Below are 16749 nucleotides of genomic sequence, written 5' to 3' on the forward strand. Positions count from 1 at the left end.
GAAAGAGTGTACAACTTCAGCCTGCCTCATATTTATTGACTGCTTACAGTGTGCAGAACACTTTACTAAGTACTTGGGAGAATATGATATAGCAGAGTTGATAGACACGTTCCCTGCCCACAGTGAGTTTACAGTCTAGAGGGGGATACAGACGTTAATGCAAATAAATAAATTGCGTGTATGGACATAAGTGCTTTGGGGCTGAGGGAGGGGTGAATAAAGGGAGCAAATCCAAGTGCAAGGGTGATGTAGAAGGGTGTGGGAGAAGGAGAAAAGAGGGCTTAGTCAGGGAAAGCCTCTTGGAGGAGATGTGCCTTCAATAAGGCACTGAAGGTGGGGAGAGTAATTGTCTGTCGGATTTGTGGAGGGAGGGCATTCCAGGTCAGAGGTAGGTTGTGGATGAGAGGTCAGCAGCAAGATAGATGAGATCGAGGTACAGTAAGAAGTTAGAAAAGCAAAGTGTGAAGGCTGATTTGTAGCAGGAAATCAGGGCAGTGATTGAGCAGCCAGTAGCCTTGCAAAGCAAGAAGGCCTGGAGTGTTTTGTGAATGTCTTCTACCCCTCCTGGATGTATGCAGGGACTGGAGCAAGCCCTCCTCAGCGGACTGCGTAATAAGCAGGGGAGCGGCAGGCACAGGACTGTTGTGGGGCTTTGTTGGTGTCATTTGACCTTCCAACAATTTGTGTTTGGGACCAGACTCCCCCTAGGGACTGACTCATAATTAATTGGGTGGGAAGAATACGAAGCAGAAAATAGCAGTTCTTGGTGGGCACTCAGACTCTCCAGCCCTGGTTTCCAGGGCTTTTGTGTTTGCCTAAAGAAAAGAGAAACTTGATTGAAAGCTCTCGAAAAGCCTGTTTTCTGAAGCCCGCAGACAACCAAGGAGGTGCTGCTTCTGTACCTTCTTCTAGAACTAATCCTCTAGAATGTAAGCTCCTTGTGGGCAGGAACGTGTCTACCAACCTCTGTTGTATTGTACTCTCCCACGCGCTTAGTAAAAGTGATTTGCACATGGTAAGCCCTCAGTAAAGAAACAGCATGAGCTAGTGGAAAGAGCACAGGGCAGGGATTCAGAGGACTTGAGTTTTAATCTCGGCTCTGCCAACTGCTTGCTCTGTGACCTTAGGCAGTTTACTTAATGTCTCTGTGCCTCAGTTCTCCGGTTGTTCTTCCTACTTAAACCATGAGCCCCACATAGGACAGGGACTGTGTCCAACATAATTAACTTGCATCTATCCCAGTGCTTAGAACACTGTTTGACACACAGTAAGAGCTTAACAAATACCATAAAAATAAATAAATAAAAGATTAATTAATTAATTACTTGACTGGACCAAATGATATTCCTGGAGAAGTTGTACTCAAGTGAGGGGAAATTGGGGTACAGGGGTGGAGGATTTTCTACCGAGAGGTCACAAAAAAATAAGCACACACCTCATGAACATATTTCACCCCAAGTGGAACAGGTACTGTGACTGACCTGATTATCTACCATGCTGTTGTGAATAGAGCAAGGGCCTGGGCATAAGTAGATCATGGGTTCTAATCCCAGCTCCATTACTTGTCTGCTGTATGACCTTGGTTAAGTCACTTCACTTCTCTGTGTTTCAGTGGTCTCATCTGTAAAGTGGGAATTGAGACTGTGAACCCCAAATGGGACAGGGACTGTCCAACCTGATTTAAATGTATCCATCCCAGCTCTTAGTACAGGGTGAAGCAGTGTGGCTCAGTGGAAAGAGCACGGGCTTTGGAGTCAGAGGTTATAGGTTCAAATCCCAGCTCTGCCAATTGTCAGCTGTGTGACTTTGGGCAAGTCACTTAACTTCTATGGGACTCAGTTACCTCATCTGTAAAATGGGGATGAAAACTGTGAGCCCCCATGGGACAACCTGATCACCTTGTAACCACCCCAGTGCTTAGAACAGTGCTTTGCACATAGTAAGCGCTTAATAAATGCCATTATTGTTATTATTAGTAGTAGTAGCACAGTGCCTGGCATGTAGTAAGTGCTTAACAAATACCACAATTATTATTAATATCATTATTATTATTAAAGGTGTTTAATGCACAGTAAGCACTTAACAAGAATGATTGAAAATAAAAAAAAGAAGGTCTAAGAGGAAAAGGAGTCGTAGAAAACATAATGTTCTTCAAAAAGGTAGTTCCACAGACTCAGTAACAAAGATACCAGTGCAGAGGAAAGACAAGAGGCCACATTGGCTAGACTGAACTCTTTAGAGAAGCAAAGGACACTTTGGAAAGCTACAGAAAGTAGAAACGAGGCTAGATCATTTAAGAGTCATACAACGGAATAGCCCAATTATATTGGGACACGGTTAGAAAAGTGAAAGCCGAAAAGGGAATTCGACTAGCACGAGACATGAAAGGTCATAAAGAAAATCTTCAATTATATTAGGCACAAAAGGTGGGCCAGGGGAATCAGACAGGGAAGGAGAGCTGATAACAGATGACTGGGAAAAGGCAAAGGTTTTTAATGTGTTTTTCACATCTGTCTTTACAAAAAATGATCAAAAATGAGCAGCTAACCTGGGTAAGTCCCACTGGGCTGAAAGGTTGGAAAGCCAAATCAGAATAGAGTAAGAAAGTGTTAAAGGATATTAAAAAATACAAACAAAACTGGACATTTATAATTCAGCAGGGTACCCAAAGACCACTATTTTGGGGAGCTCACTGAGGGTAGGAAGAGTTCTTGAAAATTGGAAAAGTATAAATATCATGTTAGAGAAGCAGCATGGCATAGTGGATAGAGAATGGCCCTGGGAGTCAGGACCTGGATTCAAATCCCGGCACCAACGCTTTCAATCGTATTTATTGAGCACTGACTGTGTGCAGAGCACTGTACCAAGCACTTGGGAAGTACAAGTTGGCAACATATAGAGACAGTCCCTACCCATCAACAGGCTCACAGTCTAGAAGACGGGCTCACAGTCTTGTCTGCTGTGTGATCTTGGGAAAGTCATTTCACTTCTTTGTGCCTCAGTTACCTCATCTGTAGAATGGAGATTAAGACTGCAAGCACCATGTGGGACAGAGACTGTGTCGGATCCGATTTGCTTTTATCCACCCCAGCATTTATAACAGTGCCTGGCACTTAGTAAGCATTTTACAAATGCTACAATAAGTGTCGAAATGTTTTTGGAGTGGGTTGGAGGAAAGAAATACTTAACTTATTACAGACTAATAATAGTAATATTTTAAAATTCTTATTATGTCCCAAGCATTATATTAAGCACTAGGTTAGATACAGGATAAACAAGTCGTACATAGTCCCTCTCCTACATGGGCTCACAATCTAAGTAGGAAGGAGAACAGGAAATGAATCCCCATTTTATAGATAAGGAAACTGAGGCACAAAGAAATTATATATCTTGCCCAAGGTCGCACAGCAGACAGCTGGCAGAGCCAGGATTAGAATCCAGGTTCACTGATTACCAGGTCTGTGTTCTTTCCCTTAGGCCATGCTGCTTCCCAAATCAGCTTAACAGTGATATCTGGGAAGATATGAGAACAAATTACCTATCAATTTGCAACTGCTCAGAGAAAAGTATGATAGTTGGAAGAAACTAACATGGTTTGTAGAAGAACAAATCATATCAGACAATTTAATCTTTTTCAGGGAAAGAGTGGCAGACTATTTAGCTGAAGGAAGCCACTGATGGAATCTATTTTAGACTCCAATAAAACATCCGATTTTTTTTTTTCCATCAGGAAGAATTTCACATCCTCACCGCCTGGCTGGCAAAATGTGATTCTGCCCACTCTAGCTTTAGGAGTGGTGCTCACATGACTCGAGAAGATGGTAGTAAGCTCAGTGCCACCCTGTAAGTGCTTAGTACAGTGCTCTGCACAGATTAAGATCAATGAAGCAGCATGGCTCAGTGGAAAGTGCACAGGCTTTGGAGTCAGAGGTCATGGGTTCAAATCCTGACTCCGCCAATTGTCAGCTGTGTGACTTTGGGCAAGTCACTTAGCTTCTCTGTGCCTCAGTTCCCTCATCTGTAAAATGGGAATTGAGATTGTGAGCCCCACGTGGGACAACCTGATTACCTTGTATACCCCCAGTGCTTATAGAACAGTGCTTTGTGCATAGTAAGCACTTAAAAAATACCATTATTATTATTATTATTAAGCACTCAATAAATAACATTGATGGTGATGATGTTGATGATGCAGGGCCAAGTTGAGTGGAGTCTCACAGGGACCAATCCTGGACTGGTTCTAACCAATATTGTGATTGATGACTTGGATGAAGAAATTGAAATGGGTGGGGTTGCTAATACTTTTCGAAGACAGGAATAGAATTCCATTTGACTTAGACAAATGGGTAAAAGGGTCCTATCCAAACAGGATGAAATCCAATAGGTTTAGCAGTCACAGGTGAAAAATAAATGGGGCAAATTCAGATGGACACAATATCGAGGGTTTTAGGGGACCAGCAATCAAAAATGAGCCAGCAGTGATAAGGATTTTGGGATCCATCAACAGAGGTATGAGTCAATCAAAAACATGGCACTTATTGAGCACTTAACGGTGCAAAGAGTCCTCTACTAAACACTTGGGAGAGTACAACAGAGTTGGTAATCAATCAAGCAATCCATATTTATCTAATGCTAAGCGTGTGCAGAGCACTGTACTAAGTGCTTGGAAGAGAACAATGTAACAGAGTCATTAAGGTCACACAATAGACAAGGGATGGAGCTGAGATTAGAACCCAGGTCCTTTTGATGCCCAGGCCTGTGACCTATCCACAAGACTACACTGTCCCACTTGGAGCTCACGTAAGTGGTTTGAAGTGTGAGAGAAGCAGTGTTGCCTAGTAGAAAAAGCACAGTCAGAGAACCTGGATTCTACTCCCAGCTCTGCTTTCGGCTGTGTGGTCTTGGGCTAGTTACTTTACTTTTCTGGGCCTCAGTTACCTCATCTCTAAATTGGAGTTACAATACCTGTTCTCCCTTCTTAATTTTTAATGGTATCTGTTAAACACTTACTATGTGCCAGGCACTGTACTAAGCTCTGTACTAGATACAAGATAATCAGGATGGATGTAGTCCCTTCTCATTTTTAATTTATTTTAGTGGTGTTCGCTAAGTGCTTACTATGTGTCAGGCACTGTACTGAGTGCTAGGGTAGATACAAACTAATCAGGTTGGACGCAGGCCCTATCCCAGGTGGGGCTCACAGTCTTAATCCCCATTTTACAAATGAGGTAACTGAGCCATGGACAAGTGAAGTGAGTTGCCCAAGGTCACACAGCAGACAAGTGGTGGAGCTGGGATTAGAACCCAGGGCCTTCTGACTCCCGGGCCCTTGCTCTGTCCACTAGGCCTCACAGCCTCTCAGCTTGCTTGAATGAAGGTTCCATTATTCAGTGGGATCTATCCCACTTGACCCTCTTTGTCACTGGGATGATGTCACAGCCAGAAATGTTGAGAGCTAAACAAATAGCAACTTGACCTTCATCATACAAGGAGGCCGAGGGGAGGGACAGGGTCATCTATCTGGGTTTCTTCCAGTCTTCTTCTAATTCCTGTCCCCTGCAGCCTTCATGACTTACCTTCTGAGGAGCAACCCCATGGGCCTGGGAGTCCACAGAACTTGGGTTCTAGTCCTGGTCTGCCACTTGTCTGCTGTGTGACCTAGAGCAAGTAACTTCACTCCTCTGGGCCTCAGTTTCCTCATCTGCAAAATGGAGATTAAAACTGTGAGGCCCATGAGGGACAGAGAATGTGTCCAACCTGATTAACTTGTTTCTATCCCAGTGTTTAGAACAGTGCTTGGCACATAATAAGTGCTTAACAAATACCATAATAAAAATAATTGACTTGACTGACTCGACACCTGTCCACATATTTTGCTTTGTTGTCTGTCTCCCCCTTCTAGACTCTGAGCCTGCTGTTGGGTAGGGACCATCTCTATATGTTGCCAACTTATACTTCCCAAGTACTTAGTACAGTGCTCTGCACACGGTAAGTGCTCAATAAGTACAATTGAATGAATGAATGAATAATTCTCTGGGTCTCATTTACCTCATCTGTAAAATGAGGTTTAAGACTGTGCACCCCATGGGGGACAGGGACTGTGTCCAACCTGATTAACTTGTTTCTAACCCAGTGCTTAGAACAGTGTCTGATACGTAGTAAGCACTTAACAAATACCTTCATTAATATTATTATTATTACAGTGCTCTGCACACAGTAAGCACTCAATAAGTACAATTGAATGAATGAATGAATAATTCTCTGGATCTCATTTACCTCATCTGTAAAATGAGGTTTAAGACTGTGCACCCCATGGGGGACAGGGACTGTGTCCAACCTGATTAGCTTGTTTCTAACCCAGTGCTTAGAACAGTGTCTGATACGTAGTAAGCACTTAACAAATACCTTCATTAATATTATTATTCATCAATCGTATTTATTGAGCGCTTACTATGTGCAGAGCACTGTACTAAGCGCTTGGGAAGTACAAATTGGCAACATATAGAGACAGTCCCTACCCAGACTCATTGCTGTGGAGATGCTGGTGGACTTTTATTCCCTGGAAGAGGCCAAGCTTACTGGCACCTGCTGTTAGAACGGTTCACCAGCCTCCTGGACCCAGGCAGGCCCGGCTGTCTGGCGTGTCTTCTCCCCGGAACAAATGGACAGGACAGCTCTTTTGTGAGTTCCATTCCGCTTTCCCACCGTCCCCCGCTGTGCCCAATCCAGCCCAGCATGAGTTGTGCCTCTCAGCTTCTGCGCTGAAAAGAGAACTCCAGAGGAGAGGGAACAGAGAGAACGGAGGCGGCAGCCACTTGATCGGCTGTCATGACCAACCGAAAGCCATCCGTAATTTTCCTGGAGTGACAGGGGATAATTAGCGCTCAGAGCGGAAGCTGCTAGGTGATTAAGATTAAGCCGGCAGCTTCAACATGGGAGCCTGAGGGAGGGAGGGAGGGGAAGACAGAGTTCCCAATGTAAGCATGATGGGAGCAATTTCTAAATGCAAAATGTTGGGGGGTTTGAGAGTCAGTTGGGCCTCCCCCAAAACTCCGAAGGAGGATTTGGGGTCAAGGGGAGACCTGGTGGTCCACGATAGCCACTGTGCTATTTCCTTCTTCCTATCTTGACTTAGAGAGAATGGATGAAATGCTGGACATCTGGGGTCATGACTTCTGATCGGGTAAAGTTCCTGGGAGACGGCACCTGAACGGTGATTGTTTCCAGTAAGAGGGCAGTTCCTCATTCATTCATTCAATTGTATTTATTGAGTGCTTACTGTGTGCAGAGCACTGTATTAAGCGCTGTAGCGGTACCCTGGATCAATTCTGGTTCTGAGTGGTCAGTGAGAAGCAGCATGACCAGGGGATTCAATACTTGGCCCTCTGGACTGTAAGCTCCTTGTGGGCAGGGAATGTGCCTGTTATAGTGTTATAGTGTACTCTCCCAAGAGCTTAGTACAGTGCTCTGCACACAGTAAGCACTCAATAAATACCATTGGCTGACTGGCTGTCTTCCCTCCTACGTAGACCATGTTTATCTTGTATTTACACCAGTGCTTAGTACAGCGTGTGGCACATAGTAAGAGCTTAAGAAAAATCAAAATGTATTTATTTTATTTTTGTCTGTTGTGTGACCTTGGGGAAATCATTTCACTTGTTTTGTTTTGTTGTCTGTCTCCCCCTTCTAGACTGTGAGCCTGTTGTTGGGTAGGGACCGTCTCTATATGTTGCCAACTTGTACTTCCCAAATGCTTAGTACAGTGCTCTGCACACAGTAAGCACTCAATAAATATGATTGAATGAATGAATGAATGAATTTCACTTCTCTGTTGCCTCATTTACCTCATCTGTGAGCCCCATGGGGAATATGGACTTGTGTCCAACCTGATTAGCTTGTACCTACCCAGCGCTTAGAACAGTGCTTTGCACATAGTAAGTGCTTAATAAATGCCATCATTATTATTATTACTGCAGCGCTTAGTACACTGCCTCACCCATAGTAAGCTTTTCACAAATACCATAAATAAGAGAACTAGGAAGGACAAGGATGTTGTCTCTGTGTCTCTCTTTGCTCACTTTCTCCCCTTACCTCTTTATCTCCATCTGTCTTTTTCTCCTTCTCTATCTCTGGGGCTCTTCCTCTCTACCGATCTATCTCCCACTCTGGCATTCTCTGTCTCTCTATCTCTCTTGTCTAGTAAATGGTCCAAGGAACAGCCCCCTGGCAGAGACTAGTTTACTGGTCCAATGTTTAAAGGGAACTTAGGGCATGTTTAAAAATGGGTTTGGGGATTTTCTATAAAATGGAGCCATAGTTCTAGGGCAGCCAGAAAATTTACAATGGTCACATGTTCAATTTTAAAAGAGGAATCAAGCAGCAGGGCTAAGGGAGAAATAGTCTGTGGGGCTAATGGAAATTGAATATACTGATCCTTTTTTTCCCCTTTTCTATGCTGATTTTCCCCAGCCTTTTCTGGGAAGAAATGTGAGTGTTGTTGCTGCAGAGGCTCTTGGGAGCTTCTGAGGGGGGTGTTTTGTGGAATAAAAGGGAACGGAGGGTGAGAGAAAGAGAGATAAAGCCTTATTAGGGAATTTGGGCAACAGTGATACCATTTTTGCTGACTGGACAGAGAATCAGTACCTGGCTTTGTTCAGCAGCCCCAGCCTGGGGCCGCATCCATCTCTGACAATCAGGGTGGCTCATCCCACATCCCCACAGCCCTGCAAGGGGCCTGAATCCCAGGGAGTGTGTCTGAAAAACAGCAGCAAGGGCTGACATGAGGACGTCTCCTAAAAAGAAAAGTCTGGGCATTCACAGAAAGAACATTCTTTTTTTTCCCAAGAATCTCTTTACTGTACATTTTGTAGCAAAAAGAAAAGAATGATAATCATATTCTGACCACAGGGATGTCATTTTCTAAAACTCCAAGGAGGAAACATGGTAAACACAAGAGCAAGTACACAGCTGAGCCACAATACATCTTTGAGCCGTTCAAAAGAATAAACATCGAGTCTGGCTCTTTCCCCGGCGCCTTCCATTCTCTCTGGACCCAACCCCCCAAAAAAAATAAAATAGAAAGAACAGCGTCACCCAGGGCTGCTTCCTTCTCAGCCAGATTGTGGAAGAGAGGGCAGAGGGATGGAAAGAGGGAGGGAAAGAGGGAGGAAAGAGAGGAAAGAACAAAGAACAACCCATCAGTCACCCCAGTGAAATCCTCAATGGCTCAAACTGAGGTGAGGCAGCTCTACAGAAAGGCCTCATCCCTTTTTTTCCGGATAGACGGATGCTGAGAACAAGCCTAAATTCAGTTTACAAGTCATATCGTACTCTGTCAAGTGGTCAGAACAGTGCTCTGCACATAGTGGACTCTCAATACATAATCACCGACTGAGCTGGGCCTGGCAGTAATGGGCAGAGGGGTGGCATGAGGGAGAAGGGTGAAGTAGGAGAGGACGGTTTGCCAAGAGGCTTCTGTTTAAATCCAGTCTGGATGCCCCAACCCCCAATCCACCCCAGGGGTGACCCCATGACCAGCATTTCTGGAATCATTCCTAGTCTGGGAAAGAGCTGTTCCATCGACTTTAACAAAACTAAACTCTCCAGCCCCTTTTCTTCATTCAAGACAGAGGAGAGGTGGGGGGAAATGAGGGAGCGACAGAGTCAGGGGACGACACACGCAGAGACAGGGAGTCATGACGAGACAGAGATCGCGAGACAGAGAGAACGACAGAGCCGATGTCTGTATTGTTTTTACCTGAAGAGCTTTCTCTGGGAGTCCCACCCCTCCCTAAGCCTTTTTCTCTTTCCATACATGGAAATGTTTCATGAGCAGAAACAAAGCATATCTCCCCCTTCTCCCTCCCCCCAGCCCCAGGACCCTCCTGTTTCCTGCTAAGCACACCCACACTCCCAGAAGATCACTTCCCAGCAGCCCCTGGGTTTTATTGCACAAAGAGATCCAGTCCATGCTGGGTCTTTGGGGTTCCTCAGGCGGCAAATATCTCTGGCCCGGCCCTGGGCAGGTGGTGAAGTGGAATTAGAAAAAAGACCAAGCCTCTTCCTCCACCCCCTGCAAACCCCCAACCCAAGCCTCCTGGGGCCCTGGCATCATGGAGATTCGGTGTCAGAAGAGGACTCTCTCTCTCGTCACCCAAAGCACCATCAGATTGACAGCCAGGGATTTCCTTCCACTCGCTGTGTGACCAGCGGAGCGCTCAGCTCTGCTAGCAGTGGAAAGAGAAATCAAAGCCCCCAAACAAAAAGAAACAAGGAGAAATACTACTCCCCCGCCGCCTTCAGAGCTTTTGTGAATGCCCGGCTGCCAGCTGTCTTTCATACTTGGTTCAATTGGGGGTTATTATTGATGAAGGGGCTTGGGGGGTGAAGAGTAGACCTTGGGAGCAGCAATTTTAACTGGGCTCAAACCACCCAATTCCCCACCACACCCACAACACCTTCCTAACTGTGTCCCTGTGACATAAGCTAGCTCATCCACTTAGTATTCAGGTTCCACGCCCCAATCCCGAGACCCCCTCAGAGCTGAATTTGGGTGGAAGAGCAAGGGCTCCACTCCATGTCCCCATGACCTCAACTTCGGATGATCTCAGCCAAGGTCACCTGAACCCAAGCTAGATCAGGTCACCAAAACGAAAAGGACGGGCCTCTAAACCCAAACCGCCACAAAGGACACCACCCTGTGATGTTCGACCATCCATCTCTGGGTGACCAGAACTAGCCTCGGCCTCCACAAGTTCAGATTCCAGCTGTCCCCAAGGTCGCAAATCTAGATCTCTCCGTGTGCCTGGACCACTCCCTTCCCCTCTGGCTTGTGAGTGGGTGGAGGAGGAAGGGAAGAGGAGACCCTTGGGTTTATACTGTGCTTTCCATCACCCATTCTGAGCTGCCATAAGTCACTTTGGCCCCCGACTGGTCCGCGTCCTCAAATGGCAAAAGCATGCCATTTACTGAGAGGCTGCGCTTTGTCCAAATGCGAGTGATCTTTCTGGGGTAGCTGCAGCTCTGTGCCGTGGAAAAGTCCCCCATGTCAAAAGAGTGGCTGCGCTTAGTCTTCCCCTCGAGGGGGAGAGTAAGGAGACCACGGGCCCCGGAGTCCTGGGCCCCCAGCAGCGGCTCTCTGTCTGAGTGTCTTCCTGCTGCTGGCCCCGGCCCGGACGGAGTCCTGGAGCTTGACAGCTCCTCCCTCTTCTGGCCCTTCAGGTCCAGTGAGGCGAAGGCCCCCATCAAGCGGTCGAGGTTGTGTCTGGACCGGGAGGCCGGTCGCCACTTGCTGGCCAGCGTGCCTGGCTCGCTGTGTGGGCTCAGCCTGGCCCTGGCCTGCCCATCCGAGGAGCTGGACGATGAGGAGGAGGAGGACGATGAAAAGGGAGAGACGCGGCCGTGGATGGAGCCCCTGCGGTTCAGCTCCATCAGGTCATCCCTCCCCCCGACCTTGGGGTCGACCAGCGGGGGCCCCCCATTCTGCACGGACACAGGGGCCCCGTTGGTCTGGGAGTGGACGTTGCTGACGCTGGCCATCTTGTTCTGAGTGTGGCCGAACACCTTGTAGCGCACCAGGAGGATGACGATGAAGACCAGCAGGGTGGCCACGACAATGCCCCCGACCACCAGGACCATGGTGCCCCCCAGGAACTGACCGCGCAGAGACTGGCACCGGGTGGAGTCCGCAGTGGTGGAGAACTGGGCACAGCCCACGACGTTGGTGGCCGTCAGGGTGGTGGCCGTGTCCTCCCACATGGCCAGGACGCAGAGGTCGTAGCTTGTCCCGGACACCAGGTTGTTCACCACGAAGGCTTTGTTGGAAGCCGGGATCATCCTTGGAGGTGGAAAGGGAGGATGAGGGGTGAGGGGGCAGAAAGGAAATGGAGAGAGAGATGCAGAGAAAGAGAGGGAGAGAGAAACAGGGTGAAAGACAGAGATATAGAGATTAGAGATAGAGGCAGAATGAGATAGAGAGACAGATAAATGGAGAAAGAGAGATGGAGAGAGAGAAATAGAGTGAGAGACAGAGATACAGAGTGTTAGGGATAGAAGCAGGATGAGATACAGGGACAGAGATAAATGAAGAGAGAGAGAAAAACAGAGTGGGAGACAGAGATACAGAGAGATAGAGCAATAGAAGCAGGATGAGATAGAGACAGAGAGAAATGGAGAAAGAAATAGGGAGAAAGGTACAGAGTGAGAGACAGAGAGAGATAGTAGCCAAATGAGAGACAGAGATAAATGGAGAGATGGAGAGAGAGAGAGACAGTGACAGACAGAGAAAGATTGAAGGAGAATGAGATACAAAAGCCAAGAGAAATGGCGAAAGAAATGGAGAGAGAAACAGAGTGAGACAGAGAGAGATAGAAGGAGAATGAGATACAGAGACAAAGAAATGGAGAAATGGGGAGAGAGGGAGAGAAAAGCAGAGGGAGAGAGAGAAGTAGAGAAAGAAATGGAGAGAGAAATAGAGAGAGATAAACAGGGAGAGAAACAAAGAGAGGTGGAGATATAAATAGAAGTGAAGAGAAAGGGAGAGAGTAATAGAGGGAGAAACACAGAGAGGCAGAGGGCAGAAAGAAATGGAGAGAGAGGGACAGAAAGGGAGAGAGGTAAAAAGAAAAGAGGCTCAGATGAACTCATATGACTAATTCATTCATTCATTCATTCATACATATTGAGCGCTTACTGTGTGCAAGGCACTGTACTAAGTTCTTGGGAGAGTACAATATAATAACAAACAGAGCCATTCCTACCCACGAGCTTGCTGTCTAGAGGGGGAAAAGACATTAATATAAATAAACAAATAAATCAATAAAATGTTTACAGCTATATGCATAATTACATTGCTGAATCTATTTGCACGAGTGATGTGGACAGCCTGGAGTCCCACCTCATCTCATCTACTGACCAGGTCACTGTTGGAAGGAATGTCGTTTCTCTTTAACGGACCCAAGGAGCCTTCTATGTTACCACCCTCCCCCTCGACCAACATCCCACCCCCTCCCACATATACACCCTCCTGCCTCAATACTATGCCAAGTTTGGCACCCAAAGATAGATAATTCCCCAGCCTCTGACTATTCCTTAACCACCACCCTCCTTCTCTTGCTTCTGGGGAGACACAGGGGAAGACAAGCATGAAGTCTGGATCATCACTTTCCCCATCTTCAAAACCCTGCTTCCTCCTCCAGGAAGTCTTCCCTGAGTCATGGCTCATCTCCCCATGCTATTTTTTTCTCCCTCTTGTATCACCTCAGCACTTCAGCTTCATAGCCCCTTAAGCACTTGATATTCACCTCACCCCAAACCACAGTGGTTATGTACAGTTCCTTACACTTCCCCTGCCTGTAATTTATTTGACTATGTTTCCCCACTAGATTGTAGGCCTCTTGAAGGCAGGGATCATGACTACTTACTCCATTGTACTCTCCCAAGTACTATGCATAGCCTAAGCACTTCATCAATCCCATTGATTGATTGATTGATGCTTCTTTGCCCACCAGGCTTGAAACATTTCTTTCCCTGTAATCAATCAACCAATCAATCAATCGATTTATAGTATTTATTGAGTGCTTACTGTTGCAGGTCACTATACTAAGCACTTAGGAGATACAACAGTTTGTAGACCCATTCTTTGCCCAACAGGACTTTACAGTCTGGAGAGAGCATCCATTCATTCGTTCAATCATATTTATTAAGCACTTACTGCGTACTGTACTAAGTGCTTGGGAGAGTACAATAGAACAATATAACAGGTACATTCCCTACCCACAATGAGTTTACAGTCTAGAGGGGAATATGGACTTACTATAAATTAAATAAATTGCAGATATGGACAAAAGTGCTGTGGAGGGGGGATGAATAAATGAGTCCTGAGCAAGTCAGGTCTGTAAAGATTTAGCTAATAACCGCAAGTATTACCGACATTTATCGGGGTCTCCCATGGTGTAGAACCCTATGCTGGCCACTTGAGGAGGTTCAGGAAGCTAAATATCATTGATTATTGATTGATCAACAGTGCTCTCAGTGAGTTTGCAGTCTAATGAAGAAGCTGAGTACACCCAAGACAACATACACAGAAAAGAACTCTGAAGATGCATATGCATTGCAGGTCCAAAGGGAGATATGAATTATTGAGAACTAAATAAACTGCAAAGAACATCATGTGATTGTAAATCGCTGGAAGGAAGGCATAATGACTAGCAATTCTATTGCACTATAATAATAATTACAGTATTTGTTAAGTCCTCACTATATGCCAACCCCTGGGGTAGATGCCATACAATCAGATCAGACACAGTCTTCAAGCTATGTGAGTCTAAGAGGGCTGGAGAACAGGTATCGAATCCCCACTGTGGAGATGAGGAAACTGAAGCAGATTTGGGGACTCAAAAATCTATCTGATCTCCATTTTGCAGATGAGGATACAGAATGTAAAGAGAAGTGAAGTGACTTGTCCAGGGTCACATAACAGGCAAGTGGTAGATTCGGCATTAGAACCCAGGTCCTCTGACTCCCAGGGCTACACTGCTAGTTGACCTCCCTGCCTCCTCTCTCTCCCATATCCAGTCCACGCATCACTCTGCTGCCTGGATCATTTTTCTAAAACAAGTTCAGTCCATGTTTCCCCACTCCTCAGGAACCGCCAGTGGTTGCCCATCCACCTCTGCATCAAACACAAACTCCTCACCATTGGCTTTAAAGCACCTTGCGCCCCTATACCTTACCTCACACTTTGCTCCTCTAATACCAAAGTGCTAACTGCCCCATGATAATAATAACAATAATAATAATAATAATGATAATGGTGGTATTTGTTAAGCACTTCATTCATTCATTCATTCATTCAATCGCATTTATTGAGCATTTACTGTGTGCAGAGCACTGTACTAAGTGCTTGGGAAGTACAAGTTGGCAACATATAGAGACAGTCCCTACCCAACAGTGGGCTCACAGTCTAGAAGGGGGAGAAGCACTTACTATGTGCCAAGCACTGTTCTAAATGCTGAGGTAGATACAAGGTAAACAGGTTGTCCCACATGGGGCTCACAGTCTTAATCCTCATTTTACAGACGAGGTAATTGAGGCACAGAGAAGTTAAGTGACTTGCCCAAAGTCACACAGCAGACAAGTGGTGGAGGTGGGATTAGAACCCACGACCTCTGATTCCCAAGCCCATACTCTTTCCACTGAGCCATGCTGCTTCCCTTAATCTCTTAATCTCATCTATTTTGCTGCCGACCCCTTACCCACATCCTGTCTCTGACTCAGAACTCCCTCTCCTTTCAGATCTGGCAGACGATCCCTCGCCCCACCTTCAAAGCCTTATTAAAAGCACATCTCCTCCAAGAGGCCTTCCCCAACTAAGACCTCTTTTCCCCTTCTCCCTCTCCCTTCTGTGTCACCTAGGCAATGGGATCTGTTTACCTTAAGCAGTTGATATTCCTTAAGCACTTGATATGCCTAAAGCACTTCACTTCTCTGGGCCTCAGTTACCTCAGCTGCAAAATGGGGTTTAAGACTGTGAGCCCCACATGGGACATGGATTGTGCCCAACCTGATTATCTTGCATCTATCCCAGGTCTTAGTCCAGTGCCTGGCCCAGAGTTAGCGCTTAATGAATACCAGGAAAAATAAATGTTCTGGCACTCGCCAGCTGACTGATCCACAAATCCAGGGAATCGCTCCATAGGTGGACTCCAGCAATGAGAACCAGAAACACCAAGGATGAGCCTCCAAATGAATGACACTGTTGCTAGGCAGTCTCCACCAATTGTTAATTACGTATAAATCTATTTACCAAGCCTGAATTTCCACAGAGGAGCCAAGATCGTTCTTCCAGCACGGGCAATTACTGTCTGCAGAATCTAGAGTCACATAAAACTGCAGAGTCTCAATGAGCATTTCAGCGAGGTTTTAAAGATTAATTACAGATTGTACAAGTAATCGACTTTGGCTCCAGAGAGCTCAGGGATGGGGAAGGAGGGACTCTGTACTGGTCTCTTGGTCTCTTTCATTTTTTTTTTGTGGGCCTAAGAGTCAGGAGGACCCAGGTTTTAATCAAGACTCTGCCACTTGTCTGCTGCATGACCTTGGGCAAATCACTTAACTTTTTGTGCCTCAGTTACCTCATCTGTAAAATGAGGATTAAGGTTGTGAGCCTCATGTGGGATAGGGACTATGTCTAACTTGATTAGCTTGTATCTCCCCCAGTGCTTAGAACAGTGCTGGACAAAGAGCTTAACAAACACCATCAGTATTATTATTATTATGAGCTCACTATGTGTCAAACACTGTTCTAAGGTCTGGGGTAGGTATTGTGGTGGGTTGCCATTTATCTGGCAATACTGGAGCATATTCCTTCTTCTGTCTCCCTTTTTCTCCAAAAATATGTTTGACACTCAAATAGCTGGACAGTTTGCTGAATCCTATCTGAATATTAATACTGGGAAGCAGCAGAGCCTAGTAGAAAGAGCATGAGCCCAGGAGGCAGAGGACCTGGATTCTAACCCTTGATCCTCCACTTGTCTGCTGTGTGACCTTGGGTAAGTCAAATAACTTTTCTGTGCCTCATTTCCTTCATCTGCAAAATGGGGATTCAATACTTGTTCTCCCTTCTTTTTTAAAAATAGCATTGGTTAAGCACTCGCTATGTGCCAGGCAATGTATTAAGCACTGGAGTAGATACAAGCAAATCAGGTTGGACACAGTCCATGTTCCACCTGGGGCTCCCTACTCTACATT

At 45.9% G+C, this 16749-nt stretch overlaps 1 protein-coding gene across 1 annotated transcript in view; it reads right to left on the bottom strand.

Moving 5' to 3' along the window:
• Positions 1-8872: 8872 nt before the first annotated feature.
• LRFN2 (leucine rich repeat and fibronectin type III domain containing 2) overlaps positions 8873-16749 on the bottom strand; it is a 172840-nt gene continuing 164963 nt past the window's right edge. Inside the window, exon 3 of the mRNA XM_038761093.1 lies at positions 8873-11836. Coding sequence (XP_038617021.1) covers positions 10873-11836 — 964 coding nt within the window. The 3' untranslated portion in view covers positions 8873-10872. The remainder of the gene's footprint in view (positions 11837-16749) is intronic.

Source organism: Tachyglossus aculeatus, chromosome 19 (genome assembly GCF_015852505.1).
Source record: "Tachyglossus aculeatus isolate mTacAcu1 chromosome 19, mTacAcu1.pri, whole genome shotgun sequence".
Classification (NCBI taxonomy): Eukaryota; Metazoa; Chordata; class Mammalia; order Monotremata; family Tachyglossidae; genus Tachyglossus; species Tachyglossus aculeatus.